Here is an 18,796-nt window from a genome sequence, read left to right on the forward strand (position 1 = left end):
GAGTGTCCCTTTTTTTCTCTCTCTCTGTTGGAACGTGACTGCTGCCAGAGAGGTTTGACCACATAGTTTAACCATCATAATATACACACGGGTCGGAATTTTCCCGAGATGCACAAGCAATCTCAGGTTGTGTGTCTGTGGGTTATAAAGCAGCACCCGTTCTTAACGTTGTCGGCCAAACCAAGCAGCTTTCTTACTCCCTGGCCTTTTTGCACAGAGCGGTTTCTTTGTATTGTGGTTTCTGGAAAGAGGATAAAGCAACACTTTGCTCCTAATTATTTTACCACTGGAAGTTTTTGGAAAGCAGGACTTTCTTTTAGAGAGGATTAGCGCTATGGTTCTGCCTGAAAACACCTCCTTAAATGGCGAAAAAAGATCGAGGATGGAGCATCGCGATGGACAGTCCTCTACGTCCGAAAAGAAAAAAGATGGAAACGCCTGAATTATTTAGGGAGGTATCAAGGAACCACTTTGGGACAGTTTTTCTTGTCTTAACAAGAAAAGAAAATATTTGCTCAGGCTTGGGAGCAAATATTAGGTTAAAAAATAGTTCTTCCTAGAACTTTTTCCAGGTTGGGTTTTGGCGAGAGAAGGAGCCAACCAGGAAACACAAAACAGTTTTGCTTAAATGGTGATGAACTTAAAAACAACACTTTCCTGGCTCCGGTCAAAAATTATTCTTTTAAGCCAGAGGAAGGGAAAACGCTGGTCCTCCTGTGACTTGTGGACTTCAACTCCCAGAATTCCTCAGCAAGTCCACGAGTCACAAAAGGGCCATTGTTCTCCATCCAAGCCCGGTCCAATTTACTTCCTTTCTCTGGATTTCCAAGAATTTTATTGCTTCTCATTCTCGGGATCTGTAAAGTATGAACTTGTGTGTGGTGGGAAAATGGAAGGACCACCTACCCTCTTTTCAGAGGAGCACCGTTCTGGATTTGTTCTTGTGCAGAAAATCATCTTTTGGAGGAAAATAGCCGAAAGAGCAGATCACGGACCCAATGAGCCACCAAACCTAGCCGTGTTGCCACACTGGTGATCGCTCGCCTTCTACTTCCTATCTTCACTTCGCTTCCTGAGCTCACCTAGGTTAGAAAGATGGACATTCGGTGGCCTGCGGAAGGGGTCTTCCAGCTTTTCGCACAGAGAAAGCAAGACTTCGACTTTTTAGCTGAAGATACCAGGGCAGAGGTCCCCAAACTTGGCAACTTTAAGACTTGTGGACTTCAACTCCCAGAATTCTCCAGCCTGCATAGTTGGCTGGAGAATTCTGGGAGTTGAAGTTCACAAGTCGTAAAGTTGCCAAGTTTGGAGACCTCTGTACCAGGGTGTACAGAATGAACTGACTGCATTTTAATATCGTGCAAGCTGAATTTTCTTGGGTTTCTCCCCCCACCCCGCCTTCAAAAGGAATTCCTTTAAAGCCCTTCATGGCATCGGACCAGAATATCTCTGAGACCGCCTTCTGCCGCACGAATCCCAGCGACCGATTAGGTCCTTCTCCGGGTCCCGTCGACTAAACAATGTCGGTTGGCGGGCCCCAGGGGAAGAGCCTTCTCTGTGGCGGCCCCGGCTCTCTGGAACCAGCTCCCCCAGAGATTAGAACTGCCCCTACCCTCCTTGCCTTTCATAAACTCCTTAAAACCCACCTTTGTCGTCAGGCATGGGGGAACTGAGATATCTCCCCCAGGCCTATACAATGTATGTATGGTATGCTTGTATGTATGTCTGTTTAATAATGGGGGGTTTTAAAAAAATATTTTAAATTGTAAATTATTAGATTTGTCCTAAACTGTTTTTATTGTGTTGTGAGCCGCCCCGAGTCTGCGGAAAGGGGCGGCATACAAATCTAATTAATAATAATAATAATAATAATAATAATAATAATAATAATAATTCAGAATAACAAGAGTTGGAAAGGAACTTTGAGGTCTAGTCCAACCCCTTGTTTAAGCAGGGAACTCTATGTTAGTGGTGGTAAACCTTTTCGGCCCTGAGTGCCGAAATGGGAGTGTGCGCATGGACTGGAAACCGGGAAAGCATCTGCCTGGTGAGCATACATGTTGCCAGATGTCTTCTCTTCCAGTTTCTGGCACGCGTGCGCACTGGGACTGTTAGATTGCTTAGGAAAAATGTCAAAAATCCAATACTTTAAAAATCCTTAAAATAGTCACACAACCCAAACTCACCATGCATAAATTGTAAAAGCTAGGGGGTATATCAATTTCCCCATGCCTGGGGAACTTGCGAAAGGCAAGGAGGGTGGGGGCAGTTCTAATCTCCGGGGGGAGTTGATTCCAGAGGGCCGGGGCCGCCACAGAGAAGGCTCTTCCCCTGGATCTCACCAGACGGCATTGCTTAGTCGACGGGATCTGGAGAAGGCCAACTCTGTGGGACCTAATCAGCCGCTGGAATTTGTGCAGCAGAAGACGGTCCTGGAGATATTCTGGTCCGAATATTATTATGGGTGTGGGCACACACGTTCTTCCGGCACCCGAGGGGGAAAAAAAGGTTCACCATCACTGCCATAGGTTCACCATCGCGGTCCTGTGCCATTTCAGACAATTTAAGGACAGTTGTGGCCAGTCATATTCCCTGACTCTGTTGTGTGATGTGTAAGCACTTTCTGGCCTAAAGGTGGATTGAAACCACGGGTTATTGTTTGCAGATGTTCTTAAGAGTGTGAAATGCCCCCTCATTTAACAGCATGGGCACAAGAGTGTCCATGTCCACTCATTTAACAGCATGGTCAGTACTTTCTCTGTCCCTTTTTGGACCTCAGCACTTTTAGGATTGCCCTCGTATTTTAATTTTAATTATATATATATATATATTTTACTTTACGTGTGCTCTTAAATTGGGGTGGATTGTCCGGGGATTTTGTGAGGTTTCAGTTCCTGGTGTTTGCAACACCAGAGTTTAGCTGTAAAGGTGAGTTTTTTCCCCCCACCAGTTTGGGGGAAAGAAAATTAATTGTGTGAAGGCTGCTGAGAAAATGACTTAGCATCTCGGTTGTGTTTTGTTTTTAAAATAACTAAAATAGTTGCCTGATTCTGCCCTACAGGGATGAGAACTAGAATTGTGAACCTCTCTCTAGCAGAGAAGGGAAATTAGGGTTCTACTCGCTCTACTATTTATAAACTACTTGTAGTATACGATCCGAATATAAATTGAATAAATAACTGAAAGGTAAGTAGCTAACGGTTTTAAGAATTCTGGACCGGCCTTACTCCCGATCACTTTGCGATAACATGGAAAGATACCAACAGTCTTCACTTTTTGTTTTGCAATAAAGTCAGGTTTCTAGTCCTCATGGATGTCGGCATCTAAAGTTTGTGGGTCGCACCCTTTTTCAGATTTTGGAAGTAGCCATTTCACCATGGGAATTTTCCATGGGTATATAAGTCGGGTTCTTTCCTGTTGGCCAGAAAAGTAACTCCGTTTGACATGAGCAATCTAAAGGCAGGGGTCACCAACCTTGGGAACTTTAAGCCTGGGGGACTTCAACTCACAGAGCTGGCTGGGGAATTCTGGGAATTGAAGTCCTCCAGGCTTTAAAGATGCCAAGGTTGGAGAGTCTTGCTCTATGGCATCCCTTTGCCTGTAGACCAATATGGGAAAGTACCTCAAAACTTTCTTCAACTGGCACCTTCTGGGTATAGGACACTATTATGGACTTGGGACATTTTGAAAATGATTGAAACTACTCATTTTTATATTCAAAAAAGAAGATACTATCCAAAAGGTTGAACTTCATTTAGTAGGCATTATTATAAGCCAGTTTGATTTAAAGGTGGCTTGTTTGACCAAGAGAAAGGAGGCTAAACCATGTTTAAATCATTGTCCCAAGTTCATCTTTCAACAAGCCGACATCGAGCCAATCAAAATATGACTTAGAGCACTGTGCGAAACTGGTCCTGGTGCCTTGTAAATTTTAGTTATGAATTAGCATTAGGTGTGAATTATAGCCTAATTCATGTTATATCCTAATTATATTGACCATGGCTAATAGATGATGCTAAGCATGGTTAAAGCAGATGGACTTTAATTAAACTTAAATCATGGTTTAGGGTGGTAGTGCATACTAGAAGCCAGTCGTATGAAACTTTGGGTGTCCAGAACGCGTTCAAAAGTTGTCACTTGGTTGAGATGGGAAGAAGAGGGAAGACGCTTAATTATTTGAGTAACGAATTTACTAACTGTACATAACTTAATTTTATTCTATTTTTTAAAAAAATACGTGTATATATTTTTATCCTGGTTCCTCCAGTCTTTATTCTGGCTTCCATTTAATGGCCACAATTGAGCCAAAAATTTCTGTGGTCGAGCGAGAAAGTTAAGTAAGTTTTGCCCTGTTTAATGACCTTTCCTTGGCACCGTCGTAGAATGAATCACTGCCGTTGTTAAGTTAGTAACAAGATTGTTAAGTGAACCTGGTTAGTAACAAGATGGTTAAGTGAACCTGGCATTATTATAAGCCAGTTTGATTTAAAGGTGGCTTGTTTGACCAAGAGAAAGGAGGCTAAACCATGTTTAAATCATTGTCCCAAGTTCCCAAAAGGGAACCAAAAGATGATCACACGGCAACGGTCATAAGTACGGGTCAGTTGTCTGGATTCTGGTCATGTGACTATGAGGATGCTTCCCAGGGGCGGATTCCCATTGCACAAGGTGGTATGAAAAATTGTCGTAAGTCCCTTTTTTCCTTGTAACATCGGTCAATAAACAAACTTGTGACTCGAGGGCTACCTGTATATAATCCTTCTCTGAGGATATTTCACAAGCACCTCATATTTCTTCCAAAAAGGATGAAGATGGAAGTTTTTGTGAGTGGTATCACTACTTCTGGGGAACTTGATGGACAGTTTGAAACTTCTCCTGTTCTTTCTAAGTCACTTCTCCAATTGCAGCATCATTGCCAGGCCAGGATGAAGATAAAACCCTCCCGTCATTTTCTCAGAGCACTTTACCACTCTGAGACTGTCCACGTGTTCTTCGTGGGTTCAAAAGAGAAAAATTGCCTGTTGTCCAAAAGGATGAAGTAATAATCCAGTTTGCTCTCGGCACATTTACTAGGACTTGTAGAAACGTTTACTTGTAAATGTAATTTTTTTTTTTTAAACGTTTTCCAAAACAGCCGATGACGACTTTTGAAGTAGGGCGCGATAAATCTCTACCGGACTTTTGCAAGAACCATTCGTACTGTGTATTTGTATTCTCTGTGGCAGTCTGGCTCTGAGATAAAATATTGTTTTGAAGCTGCTAAAAGAATAAAGCTGCTCTTCCTTTGACTTCTCCAGCTGTAGGAAAGCTTTTGATTGTGCAATTCAACTACTGGATTGGTCTGGGACCGGGAAATGGAGGTGTAGACCAGTGTTTCCCAACCTTGGCAACTTGAAGATATCTGGACTTCAATTCCCAGAATTCCCCAGCCAGCGAATGCTGGCTGGGGAATTCTGGGAGTTGAAGTCCAGATATCTTCAAGTTGCCAAGGTTGGGAAACACTGGTGTAGATTTACTCAGTTATTTTACAGAAAGTGAAAGGGGGAAGAAACCAGGACGGAGGGAGAAATGCAACTCCTGCGTATATGTGCGTCCGAGCAAGATTTTGCGCAGAAGTAAAACCTCGCTTGGATGCGCGCGCACCAGAGATGTGTAGCTGTGTGTGCAGCTCCATTTTTGCTCCCGGATCTGTGGTGTGGCCTTTACTGGTAGCCACCTGCTACTGTTGGGGAGGTGGCATCTAGAATGGGATTTTGTAAGTAAGCTATACGACAAGTAAGCCTGTACAGTGGTACCTCTACCTAAGAAAGCCTCTACTTAGGAACTTTTCTAGATAAGAAGTGGGGGTTCAAGATTTTTTTTTGCTTCTTCTCTAAAACCATTTTCCACTTACAAACCCCGAACCTCCGAAACTATAACCGGAAAAGGCAGGGAGAAGCTTCCGTGGGGTCTCTCTAGGAATCCCCTGGAAGGATATGGCTGGAAAAGGCGGGGAGAAACCTCTGTGGGGCCTTTCTAGGAATCTCCTGGGAGGAAACGGCCAGAAAAGTCAGGGAGAAGCCTCCGAGGGGCCTCTCTAGGAATCTCCTGGGAGGAAACGGCCAGAAAAGTCAGTGAGAAGCCTCCGAGGGGCCTCTCTAGGAATCTCCTGGGAGGAAACAGCCAGAAAAGTCAGGGAGAAGCCTCCGAGGGGCCTCTCTAGGAATCTCCTGGGAGGAAACAGCCAGAAAAGTCGGAGAAGCCTCCGAGGGGCCTCTCTAGGAATCTCCTGGGATGAAACGGCCTCCACCCTCCCTGTGTTTTCCCCAGTCACATGCATTATTTGCTTTTATATTGATTCCTGTGGGAAAAATTGCTTACAAATTAAGTTTGTAAGTTGAGGTACCACTGTACATTGTTTACATGTTTTTAAATTGTGTTCTGCTCAAAAACACATCCTAAAGTTCTCTCCCCGGGTCTATTTGACCCGGACCGCAAATTGTTCATTTTAGGTACTTACATTTGGTCTTTTTGAAAGCTTTTTTCACTTGGAAACAAGTTTGAACATTTCTGCACACATTGAAATGAAAAAAACTAATGCTTATTGGTTTATTTTGCTAATAAAATGCCCCCCCTTTTTGTTGAATTTTTTTTCAAACTGTCTTGCCTTGTTAAAGAATTAGACAACTTTTGTCTTTAAAAGACAATATGCAGATAGAATCACACAAGATCTACAAATCTATCTTCATTGGTTTCCCAGACTTGTATTCCTGTTTCTGCATCATTTTATAATGGCTTTATACCGCATTAGAATAGGTTTGTATTTTCACGCAGATATGTATATTTGTATACAGGTGTTGTGCAGTGTTCGCACTTCTATTTTTAATGTGCATTTGGGAAATATACTGCTCAAAAAAATAAAGGGAACACTCAAAGAACACATCCTAGATCTGAATGAAAGAAATATTCTCATTGAATCCTTTGTTCTGTACAAAGTTGAATGAGCACAACAGCACGTGAAATTGATTGTCAATCAGTGTTGCTTCCTAAGTGGACAGTTTGATTTCACAGAAGTTTGATTTACTTGGGAGTTATCGTGTGTTGTTTAAGTGTTACCTTTATTTTTTTCAGCAGTTTATATACAGTATATATATATATATTTACACGGATTTCACTGGAAAGCCTGAAGTAGTGGTAAGACATAATTGTGGCCTTTTGATTTTAGCAAATACAACCAAGCTAATTATTAAATAGTTATTTTTAAGTGCAAGCTAATTTGAGGCATGAAGAACACAGTTTTTCCTTTCTGGAATTTTTTTTAAAAAAAATAATCTCACATTTATTTAGGAAAAAGTTGCACCGCAATCAAAAAGGAACTAAAAACAAATTGAAAAGTCAACTCTTGTGCGCTTTGCTCTCCGTGTGGCTTTGAAAAGAAGTGGTTTTAAAGTCAGTCCTCCTGAGTCTCTCTGGTCCCTTTTTCAAGGCTCAAAATGAATTCAAATTCCCCTTGAGAAGGAAAAAAATAAGGTCGGTTAAAAATCAGTGAAAAAAAAAAGTATGCAATAAATACTGCATAAACCTACTACCCTGACTCCATCCCACCCACCCCCAGCGCCATTGTAACTTTGAACAGTCGCTGAAGAAATGGCCATAACTTCAGGACTATATGTACAAACGAGGAACTAATCGGGAGGCGATTCTCTCTGATTCTCTCAAGGCCTTACCATCCGCGATGGGTTGGACGGACAACCTCGGTCTTGTGAAGAGAGCCATCTCTTTCAAAGGGCCTCCTGATTTCTGGTGGGTCTGATGATGGGCTTTGAGCTCAGCTAGAGGGATGAACCGCCGCATCTTGCGCACAAACTGAACATCGACCTACAAAAGCAAAAAGGAAGTGACACCATTGGAGGTGGCATGCGCAGAAGCAAAAATATTATCACGTGAGACTTGGCTTCTGCGCAGAAGCTGAATCTTGTGCTGACGTGCCTGTGCCCACTCGCCAACATGTGCACACCCAACGGACGCACCGGCGCTAGTCACCGGGAGTGTTCAGGCAGCACTGGCGAAGAGGAACCCCCGCTTGTAATGAGGCAAAATTTACTTAACAAACGTTGTTGTTGTTGTTATTATTGTTGTTATTATTATTATTGTTATTATTTTCAATTCAATTTATTGGATTTATATGCCGCCCCTCTCCGAAAACTCAGGGCGGCTAACAACAGTCATGAACAATATACATGAATAATATACAGTAAAAAATCCAATACTAAAAACTAACTTAAGACCCCTTAATGTATAAAACCAGCATACGTACACACATACCATACATACAGTTGTATCAGCCTAGGGGGAGAAGAAGTCTTAATTCCCCCATGCCTGGCGGCAGAGGTGGGTTTTGAGTAGCTTACGAAAGGCAAGGAGGGTAGGGGCAGTTCTAATCTCTGGGGGGAGTTGGTTCCAGAGGGCCGGGGCCGCCACAGAGAAGGCTCTTCTCCTGGGTCCCGCCAAGTGGCATTGTTTTGTTGACGGGACCCGGAGAAGACCCACTCTGTGGGACCTAACTGGCCGCTGGGATTCGTGCGGCAGAAGGCGGTCTCGGAGATATTCTGGTCCGATGCCATGAAGGGCTTTATAGGTCATAACCAATACTTTGAATTGTGACCAGAAACTGATCGGCAACCAATGCAGACTGCGGAGTGTTGGTGTGACATGGGCATATTTAGGAAAGCCCATGATTGCTCTCGCAGTTGCATTCTGCACGATCTGAATATTATCATTATTATTTTCACAAAAAACAGTAATGCACAGCCAACAAGATTTATATGCTGAATATCACAAGCCGAACACTTCCCAAGCGTCTATTTAATTATTATTATTATTATTATTATTATTATTATTATTATTATTATTATTATTTATTAGATTTATATGCCTCCCTTCTCTGAAGGCTCAAGGCGGCTCACAGGATACAATGTCAACAATACAGCAACAAAACTAATCAATTAAAATTGCCACTAAAAACCCAATACAGTGAAATCAATCAGCCAATTCATTTACAACCACACATTTCATTTATAAACGGGGAGGCGGAGGAGGTCTCTCAATTGTGGACTCCGTTGATGTCGTAAGTGGAGGACTACCTGTAAAAGGATCCATACTATTTTTCATCTCGCTCAGAAAAGGAAATGACTGCACAGACCAATAGTGGATTCTGTTGTGAGTGCTCCTTGTCCACCTCAGATCATGTCTGATTCGGAGGAGGATGAGCCAGGCCCCTGGGCCAGGGGGGCTTGCCAGAGGAAGCTGAGAGCAAGAGTGAAACATAGAAGACTGACGGCAGAAAAAGACCTCCTGGTCCATCTAGTCTGCCCTTATAATATTTTCTGTATTTTATCTTAGGATGGATATATGTTTATCCCAGGCATGTTTAAATTCAGTTACTGTGGATATATCTAGCACGTCTGCTGGAAGTTTGTTCCAAGGATCTACTACTCTTTCAGTAAAATAATATTTTCTCATGTTGCTTTTGATCTTTCCCCCAACTAACTTCAGATTGTGTCCCCTTGTTCTTGTGTTCACTTTCCTTTTAAAAACAGTTCCCTCCTGGAGCTTATTTAACCCTTTAATATATTTAAATGTTTCGATCATGTCCCCCCTTTTCCTTCTGTCCTCCAGACTATACAGAGTGAGTTCATGAAGTCTTTCCTGATACGTTTTATGCTTAAGACCTTCCACCATTCTTGTAGCCCGTCTTTGGACCCGTTCAATTTTGTCAATATCTTTTTGTAGGTGAGGTCTCCAGAACTGGACACAGTATTCCAAATGGGGTCTCACCAGCATTCTATATAGCGGGATCATAATCTCCCTCTTCCTGCTTGTTATACCTCTAGCTATGCAGCCAAGCATCCTACTTGCTTTCCCTACCGCCTGACTGCACTGTTCACCCATTTTGAGACTGTCAGAAATCACTACCCTGAGGGAGCCTGAGGGAGCTGAGGTGACATTGGGGGAATGGTCCCAGTCAGACAGTGAGGAAGACCATGTTAGTGGAAAAGGATTGGATAAATTCTCGCTATAGTAAAATGCCTTAGCTCTTTGAGCTCACTTCCAGGCATTATAAAAGAAATGGGGTTGTGTGAAATGGGGCGTGGAACCTCAGCGTTCATTTTTTGGAAGAGGCAAGAATCGGGGTTGTGCTTGAAAAGAAGTTTTAAAATTATGATTTCTGCCTCAAAATGACCATCAGTGCTAGATGCTCTTTTAATAAGTTTTCGGTGCAGTAATGCATCTGTTTTGAGTAAATGAATGGGTGTTATCTAAGGCAGTGTTTCCCAATCTTGGCAACTTTAAGATATTTGGACTTCAACTCCCAGAATTCCCCAGCCAGCATTCGCTGGCTGGGGAATTCTGGGAGTTGAAGTCCAGATATTTTAAAGTTGCCAAGGTTGGGAAACACTGATCTAAGGAATGTAGAAAAAGACTGTGTTTGGCACGCTTCCCGGACCCAGATCAAAGCTGGCCCTAAATGAGATAGAATCGGCTTCTATGCTATTTTTAACCCTGCGTTTTCATTTATGTATGCTTGAGTTTGAATAAAGAGTGAGTTTTATTAATAAAGAAGAGATTTTTGGAGATTGGAATTTATCAGAAGCCCGTGAAACAGAACACTTACCATGGACCATTTGGGGTCTTCCTTTTTGCTGGAAGCATCGTAGTGGGGGTTACTTTTTTCAAACTGGGTGTGATCAGGATAGGCCTCTTTAACAATCTAGGAGGGGAAGGAGAGAGAGAGGATCTCAGTTATTAACTACCACACAGCCACAAGAGCCAAAAACATCCTTCGTCTTTCAGAAGAGGCATTGACTGAGAATAAAACATTCCAATCTTAATGTTCATTCTATTGATTGTACTCTTTCTCTTTCTCTCTTTCTTTCTTTCTTTCTCTTTCCTTCCTTCCCCTTCCATCCTTCCCTCCTTTCTTTCCTTCCCTCCTTCCTTCTTTCCTTCCTTCCCCTTCCATTCCTTCCTTCCTTCCCTCCTTCCTTTTTTCCTTCCTTCCCCTTCCGTTCCTTCCTTCCTTCCCTCCTTTCTTTCCTTCCTTCCCTCCTTCCTTCTTTCCTTCCTTCCCCTTCCGTTCCTTCCTTCCTTCCTTTCCTTCCCTCCTTCCTTCTTTCCTTCCTTCCCCTTCCTCTTTCCTTCTTTCCTTCCTTCCCCTTCCGTTCCTTCCTTCCTTCCCTCCTTTCTTTCCTTCCCTCCTTCTTTCCTTCCTTCCCCTTCCGTTCCTTCCCTCCTTTCTTTCCTTCCCTCCTTCCTTCCCCTTCCGTTCCTTCCTTCCCTCCTTTCTTTCCTTCCCTCCTTCCTTTTTTCCTTCCTTCCCCTTCCGTTCCTTCCTTCCCTCCTTTCTTTCCTTCCCTCCTTCCTTCTTTCCTTCCTTCCCCTTCTGTTCCTTCCTTCCCTCCTTTCTTTCCTTCCTTCCTTCCTCCCTCCCTTTATTTGACTTCTATGCTGCCCAATCCCAAGGGACTCAGGGCAGCTTTACAACAATATAAAAAAAGTACAGTTAACAATAAAAAGAAGTCAAGTACAAATTAAAACAACAACCCCAGATAAAACCCACAACTCAGCAATCCAATCAATACATACAGATAATTCAATAAAATTTTGCCATGAAAGATGTACGATTCGTGGGCCCCTAGGTCTGCCGCCAAAGCCAGGGCCTTCGTAGCCTTTTGGAAAGCCAGTAGGGTGGGAGCAGTATGGATATTGGGGGGGAGTTGGTTCCAAAAAGTTGGGGCAGCTACAGAGAAGGCCCTCCCACTGAGGACTTAGAATAAGAATTAGAAAAGAATAAGAATCAAAAAGAAAATAACAGAACATAATTCTTTACTGGCCAAGGGTGATTGAACACACAAGGAATTTATTTATTTATTTATTTATTTATTTATTTATTTATTTATCAGATTTGTATGCCGCCCCTCTCCGCAGACTCGGGGCGGCTCACAACAATAACAAGAACAATGTAAGAACAAATGTAATAATTTAAAAAACACTAAAACCCCCATTATTAAAAGCAAACAAACACACAAACATTCCATGTATAAACTGTATAGGCCCGGGGGAGATGTCTCAGTTCCCCCAGGCCTGGCGGCAGAGATGGGTCTTAAGAACTTTACGAAAGGCAAGGAGGGTGGGGGCGGTTCTAATCTCTGGGGGGAGCTGGTTCCAGAGGGTCGGGGCCGCCACAGAGAAGGCTCTTCTCCTGGGTCCCGCCAAACGACACTGTTTAGTCGACGGGACCCGGAGAAGGCCAACTCTGTGGGACCTAACCGGTCGCTGGGATTCGTGTGGCATTATAAATACCAACATTCAATCTTGCCTTTCGCACGTGAAGCCAATACTCAGCCTGTGGACCTTGTGCTTTTCCAGAGTTAGGGGTTCGTTTCAAACTCTGCACTCACCTTGACGATTCCTGCAATCCCAGGTTCCTTGCAATTGCTGTGGTAGAAAAACGCCTCTTCTCCAGCTTTCATATCCCGCAGGAAATTACGGGCCTGCCAAAGGAGAAGAGAGAATTTCCACCTTTTGTGTAGGCAGGAAACAAGCCGCAGCTCACATGCTTTTATATAAGCCCCATGGCCATCTATATCGCTCCGGTTGAAAATTTCAAATCCAGTAAAAATTCATAAAATTATTCTACAGTACTACTGTATTCTATTAAAGAAACCGGTAGGATATAACATGTAGTTCCAGCTAAGAAACATTATAGAATGACTGTTTAATGCAAAGGGTGGGTGTTAAAAGCAGTGTTCCCTCTAATTTTATTTGGGGGTGGGCGGAAAAATATAGTGTCTGAGCGGCAGTCCCTTCGGGACTGGGCGGCACAGAAATAATAAATAAATAAATAAACAAACAAACAAACAAAAAACCCACCCTGTTTTGCCTCTGAGAATTTCAAAATAAAATACTGTACTGTGTGTCTATAACAGTGAGCTCATAATAGGGCAACTCTATCAATATCAAAATGCCACTTAAATAGTTGAGCTAGTTTCAAACTAGATTTTGATTTTCTTTCTCTCTTCCTTACTCCCATTCTTTTTCTTTCTCTTTTCCTTCCTCTCTTTTTTCTATCTGTTTCTCTCTCTTCCTCTCTTCCTCTCTCTCTCCTTCCCTCTCACTCTTTCCCTCTCGGCTTCTGGGCAGGTTTGGAAAACTCTGAGTTGATGATGATTTTTAAGTGAGCGATTGCTCACTGCTCAGCTTAGAGGGAACTATGGTTAAAAGTCCAAATACTCATTGAATACATTAAAAAAGTCTCTTTCTTCTACTTCGTTTTTCATGGGTGGTCTTGGAACGCACCCTCCATGAAAAACGAGGGATGACTGTACTCCGAAAAATACAGTATAATTCAAAAACCGTTTTACCTGATAATTCCTGACTCCATCCCAACAAGCCGTTTGGTTAGGCTGAGTTTTCAAGTCATCGATGCCAAACTGGTGAATGAAACATCAAACATCGCATTACTCAAAGCCCTGCTCTTTTCTTCTGTAAAATATTGAAATATTTTAAATCAAACATTTTATTTATTTATTAGATTTGTATGCCACCCCTCTCTGTAGACTCATGATATATAATAATAATAATAATAATAATAATAATAATAATAATAATAATTTATTAGATTTGTATGCCGCCCCTCTCCGAAGACTCAGGGAGTAATGCAAGGGAAACTGCAGTTTAATGTTTCCAAATGTAAAATAATGCACTTGGGGAAAAGGAATCCTAAATCTGAGTACAGTGAACCCTCGATCATCGCGAGGGTTCCGTTCCAGGACCCCACGCGATGATCGATTTTTAGCGAAGTAGCGGTGCGGAAGTAAAAACACCATCTGCGCTTGCGCAGATGGTGTTTTTGCTTCCACTGCCGCCCGCCCTTCGCCCGCCCACCCCGTTGCTCGTGCCTGGGGTGCGCGCGCGTTTGGGGACTCCCTAGATCCGCTCCCCAGCTGGGGAGCGGATCTAGGGAGTCCCCACCGCGCGCGCATTGCTGGGGAAAGCGCGCGCGTTGCTGGGGAAAGCGCGCGCGTTTGGGGACTCCCTAGATCCGCTCCCCAGCTGGGGAGCGGATCTAGGGAGTCCCCACCGCGCGCGCGTTGCTGGGGAAAGCGCGCGCGTTTGGGGACTCCCTAGATCCGCTCCCCAGCTGGGCAGCGGATCTAGGGAGTCCCCAAACGCACGCGCGTTGCTGGGGAAAGCGCGCGCGTTTGGGGACTCCCTATATCCGCTCCCCAGCTGGGGAGCGGATCTAGGGAGTCCCCAAACGCGCGCGCTTTCCCCAGCTGGGGAGCGGAGCTGGGATGTCCCCAAGCGCGTGCCGCCCGCCCGCCCACGCCGTTGCTCGCGCCGCCGCTGGGGTCTTACGGGGGCAAGAGGGGGAAGACCCAGGGAAGCCTCTGCCGGGCGGGGAAACTCCACCATCTATGCATGCGTGGAAGGGCACGCATGCGCAGATGGTGGAGTTTACTTCCTGGTTGAAAACTCGCGAAATAGCCCTTTCGCGATACTTGAACACGCGAAACTCGAGGGTTCACTGTATTGCATTGGCAGTTCTGTGTTAGCAAAAACTTCAGAAGAGAAGGATTTAGGGGTAGTGATTTCTGACAGTCTCAAAATGGGTGAGCAGTGTGGTCGGGCGGTAGGAAAGGCAAGTAGGATGCTTGGCTGCATAGCTAGAGGTATAACAAGCAGGAAGAGGGAGATTGTGATCCCCTTATATAGAGCGCTGGTGAGACCACATTTGGAGTACTGTGTTCAGTTCTGGAGACCTCACCTACAAAAAGATATTGACAAAATTGAACGGGTCCAAAGACGGGCTACAAGAATAGTGGAAGGTCTTAAGTATAAAACGTATCAGGAAAGACTTCATGAACTCAATCTGTATAGTCTGGAAGACAGAAGGAAAAGGGGGGACATGATCGAAACATTTAAATATGTTAAAGGGTTAAATAAGGTTCAGGAGGGAAGTGTTTTTAACAGGAAAGTGAACACAAGAACAAGGGGACACAATCTGAAGTTAGTTGGGGGAAAGATCAAAGGCAACATGAGAAAATATTATTTTACTGAAAGAGTAGTAGATCCTTGGAACAAACTTCCAGCAGACGTGGTTGGGAAATCCACAGTAACTGAATTTAAACATGCTTGGGATAAACATAGATCCATCCTAAGATAAAATACAGGAAATAGTATAAGGGCAGACTAGATGGACCATGAGGTCTTTTTCTGCCGTCAGTCTTCTATGTTTCTATATAGTATAAAACTTAATATAAAACTTTAAAAAAGAAGACAAGGGAGAATAAACAGTAAAATTTAAATGAATAAGCTACCGTAGAAATGCCTCAGATGACAATCGGTCCATGTAACATAAATCAACAGTTGTAATAATAAATATTAATAATAATTTATTAGATTTGTATGCCGCCCCTCTCCGAAGACTCGGAGCGGCTCACAACAACAATACACCATGTATAGATCTAATGTTAAAAACAATTTAAAACCCTTATTATAAAAAGAAAAACAATCACACAACCTAACAGACCACACATAAACCATAATAGCTAGGGGTATATCAGTTTCCCCATGCCTGGCGACAAAGGTGGGTCTTCAGAAGCTTTCGAAAGGCAAGGAGGGTGGGGGCAGTCCTAATCCCTGGAGGAAGTTGATTCCAGAGGGCCGGGGCCGCCACAGAGAAGGCTCTTCCTCTGGGTCCCGCCAGACAGCATTGTATTCTGCTTATTTAAAGAACTAAATTTTTTGTTTCTCTTAAGGTGGGATTTGGATGCTTTGCTAAAGCTTAGCAACAGACAATCATGCTGGTAAATCAACGACTGTCTGTCCTTAGGTTTTTGCTACTATCATCTCATGAATTACAATGTAAAATAACCTACTCACCTTCATATCGACTCCGTTTTGAAACCTACTCTCCGGTTCAGACTTCATAAGCCAGTGAGTATAAACTGACTTGTTTTTCTCCTCAATCCCAGCATCTTTCTTCAAGCTTGTCCCAGTCTTTCTCAACCCAGAACTGGGTGGTTCGGATCGCTGCTTCTTCTGGGTCTCGGTTTTAGGCAATTTGGGCTGTTTGGGAGCTTTAAGATGACAAAATCAAAACATTCATTCATTCATTCATTCATTCATTTATTGGATTTGTATGCCACCCCTCTCCGTGGACACGGGGCGGCTAACAACAGTGACAAAAAACAGAATGTAAAAATCCAATACTACAACAGCTAAAAACCCTTGTTATAAAACCAATCATACATACAAACATACCATGCATAAATTGTACAAGCCTAGGGGGAAAGATTATCTTAATTCCCCCATGCCTGACGGCAGAGGTGGGTTTTGAGGAGCTTACGAAAGGCAAGGAGGGTGGGGCTATTCTAATCTCTGGGGGGAGTTGGTTCCAGAGGGTCGAGGCCGCCACAGAGAAGGCTCTTCCCCTGGGCCCCGCCAACCGACATTGTTTAGTTGACGGGACCCGGAGAAGGCCCACTCTGTGGGACCTAACTGGTCGCTGGGATTCATGCAGCAGAAGGCGGTCCCTGAAACATGGAACGTTGACTGGATTTTTTGAAGATTCTCAACCATCCAGGTCATGGTTGGCCCAAAGGTGGTTTTTTTAGGAGGCAACTGGACTTTCTGTTTTTTTTAAAAAACAGATTAATATAATTGGAAGCTACGGAGGATCAACTACCTCTCTTCTGCGTGGGAAAACAAAATGTTGTTAATGCCAAAGCCCACTGCAACAAGATCGCCAAAAAGGCTTCAAGAGTTGTTAACCTAATCCTACGTAGTTTCTGCTTCGGTAATCTCACACTACTAACCAGAGCATACAATACTTTTGCCAGACCAATCCTTGAATACAGCTCATCTGTCTGGAACACACACTGCATTTCGGACATAAACACTCTAGGAAATGTCCAGAGATACTTTACTAGAAGAGCCCTCCACTCCTCCACTCCCAACAGAATACCCTACGCAACTAGACTTACAATCCTATGTTTAGAAAGCTTAGAATTATGTTGCCTAAGCTTAGTCCATAAAGTCACCTGCTGCAACGTCCTTCCTGTCTACTTCAGCTTCAACCACAACAACACACGAGCACACAACAGATACAAACTTAAAATAAACTGCTCCAAACTCGACTGAAGGAAATACGACGTTAGTAACCGAGTAGTTAATGCATGAAACTCACTACCTGACTCTGTAGTATCATCACCTAACCCCCAAAACTTTACCCTTAGACTATCCACTGTTGACCTCTCCCAATTCCTAAGAGGTCAGTAAGGGGCGTGCATAAGTGCACCAGCGTGCCTTCCGTCCCGTTCTAATGTTTCTCTTTTACTAGTATCAAATATATAAATATTGTTATATTTTTGTATACCACCAATACCGACTTGACAAAACAAAAAAGCAAACAAATAAATAAACGACTGGAAATACAGCGCTGAGCTGTTATGTCTTACTGCAAATTGGAAAATAAACCTGGTTGAAGGAGAAGCACATACTTTAAAAACGAAACAGAGAATTAAGGGGAAATATCCACTGACCTGTTAAAGCTGGCTGGCCTCTTTTCTTGCCACGGGCAGGCATCCTTTTGATGCCAAGAAATAGACTGGACCCCTAAAAAAAAGGGGGAAAAAGATTTCACTTGTGAAAGATAGATAGTAGGTAGGTAGGTAGGTAGGTAGGTAGGTAGGTAGGTAGGTAGGTAGGTAGGTAGACAGACAGACAGACAGACATACAGACAGGATAGTTACGTAGATAATAGGTAGGTAGGTAGATAGATAAATGTGGAGATAGATAGATAGATAGATAGATAGACAGACAGACAGACAGACAGACAGACAGACAGACAGACAGGTTAGATAATGATAGGTAGATAGATACACTGCTCAAATAAAAATTATTATTATTATTATTATTATTATTATTATTATTATTATTATTATTATTATTATTAGATTTGCATGCCGCCCCTCTCCGCAAAAGGGAGCACTCAAATAACACATCCTAGATCTGAATGAATGAAATATTCTCATTGAATCATTTGTTATGTACAAAGTTGAATGTGCTGACAAGAAAATGAAATTGATTGTCAATCCGTGTTGCTTCCTAAGTGGACAGTTTGGTTTCACAGAAGTTTGATTTACTTGGAGTTATATTGTGTTGTTTGTGTTCCCTTTATTTTTTTGAGCAGGATAGATGGATGGATGGAGGGAGGGTGAGAGATAGGATAGGATAGGATAGGATAAGATAGATAGATAGATAGATAGATAGATAGATAGATAGATAGATAGATAGATAGATAGATAGATAGATAGATAGATAGATAGATAGATACATACATACATACATACATACATACATACATACATACATAGATAAGATAGATGGTAGGTAGGTAAGTAGGTAGGTAGGTAGGTGGATGGGAGAAGGGAAGGATGGAGGGCAAAGCCGCATGCCTTCGGTTGAGAAGAGGCTTCCCGGGAAAACGCACCTCCACCTGCTCCGCTCTCCGTCCCCAGTAGCCGCCCCCTCTTCCAAGCCCGGCTAACTAGAGTGTCAGCACAGGCGACGCTTCCTCGCAAAAGAAGCGCCGCTGTCCCTTTAAGACCAGCCCCTACCTTCCACCAATCAGAAAGCCCAGAGTCACACAGACCAGAAAGCAAAGCCGCTTCGCCCGCGAGCGTTTTCGGGATTGGTAGTCTCGGGAGGTGCTTCCCCATTAAAGAATGGGAGAGCGGGCGGGAGGAGT

General features: G+C 43.3%; 1 protein-coding gene across 2 annotated transcripts; it reads right to left on the bottom strand.

Moving 5' to 3' along the window:
* Positions 1 to 7,275: 7,275 nt before the first annotated feature.
* THYN1 (thymocyte nuclear protein 1) lies at positions 7,276 to 18,624 on the bottom strand. 2 transcript variants are annotated; one of them, XM_070765919.1, is made up of 8 exons: positions 18,539 to 18,624; positions 17,589 to 17,661; positions 15,928 to 16,124; positions 13,404 to 13,472; positions 12,441 to 12,533; positions 10,655 to 10,750; positions 7,707 to 7,857; positions 7,276 to 7,488 (listed from the first exon to the last, which is right to left on the bottom strand). In XM_070765919.1, the coding sequence occupies exons 2-8, from the start codon at positions 17,629 to 17,631 to the stop codon at positions 7,430 to 7,432; spliced, it is 708 nt and encodes a 235-aa protein (XP_070622020.1). In that variant the 5' UTR covers positions 17,632 to 17,661; positions 18,539 to 18,624; the 3' UTR covers positions 7,276 to 7,429. The 2 variants fall into 2 exon arrangements, with proteins under 2 accessions (XP_070622020.1, XP_070622019.1); XM_070765918.1 differs by having other exon boundaries at positions 18,504 to 18,619.
* Between the last annotated feature and the right edge of the window lie 172 nt (positions 18,625 to 18,796).

The sequence above is a fragment of the Erythrolamprus reginae genome, chromosome 12 (assembly GCF_031021105.1).
Source record: "Erythrolamprus reginae isolate rEryReg1 chromosome 12, rEryReg1.hap1, whole genome shotgun sequence".
In the NCBI taxonomy this organism is placed as follows: domain Eukaryota; kingdom Metazoa; phylum Chordata; class Lepidosauria; order Squamata; family Dipsadidae; genus Erythrolamprus; species Erythrolamprus reginae.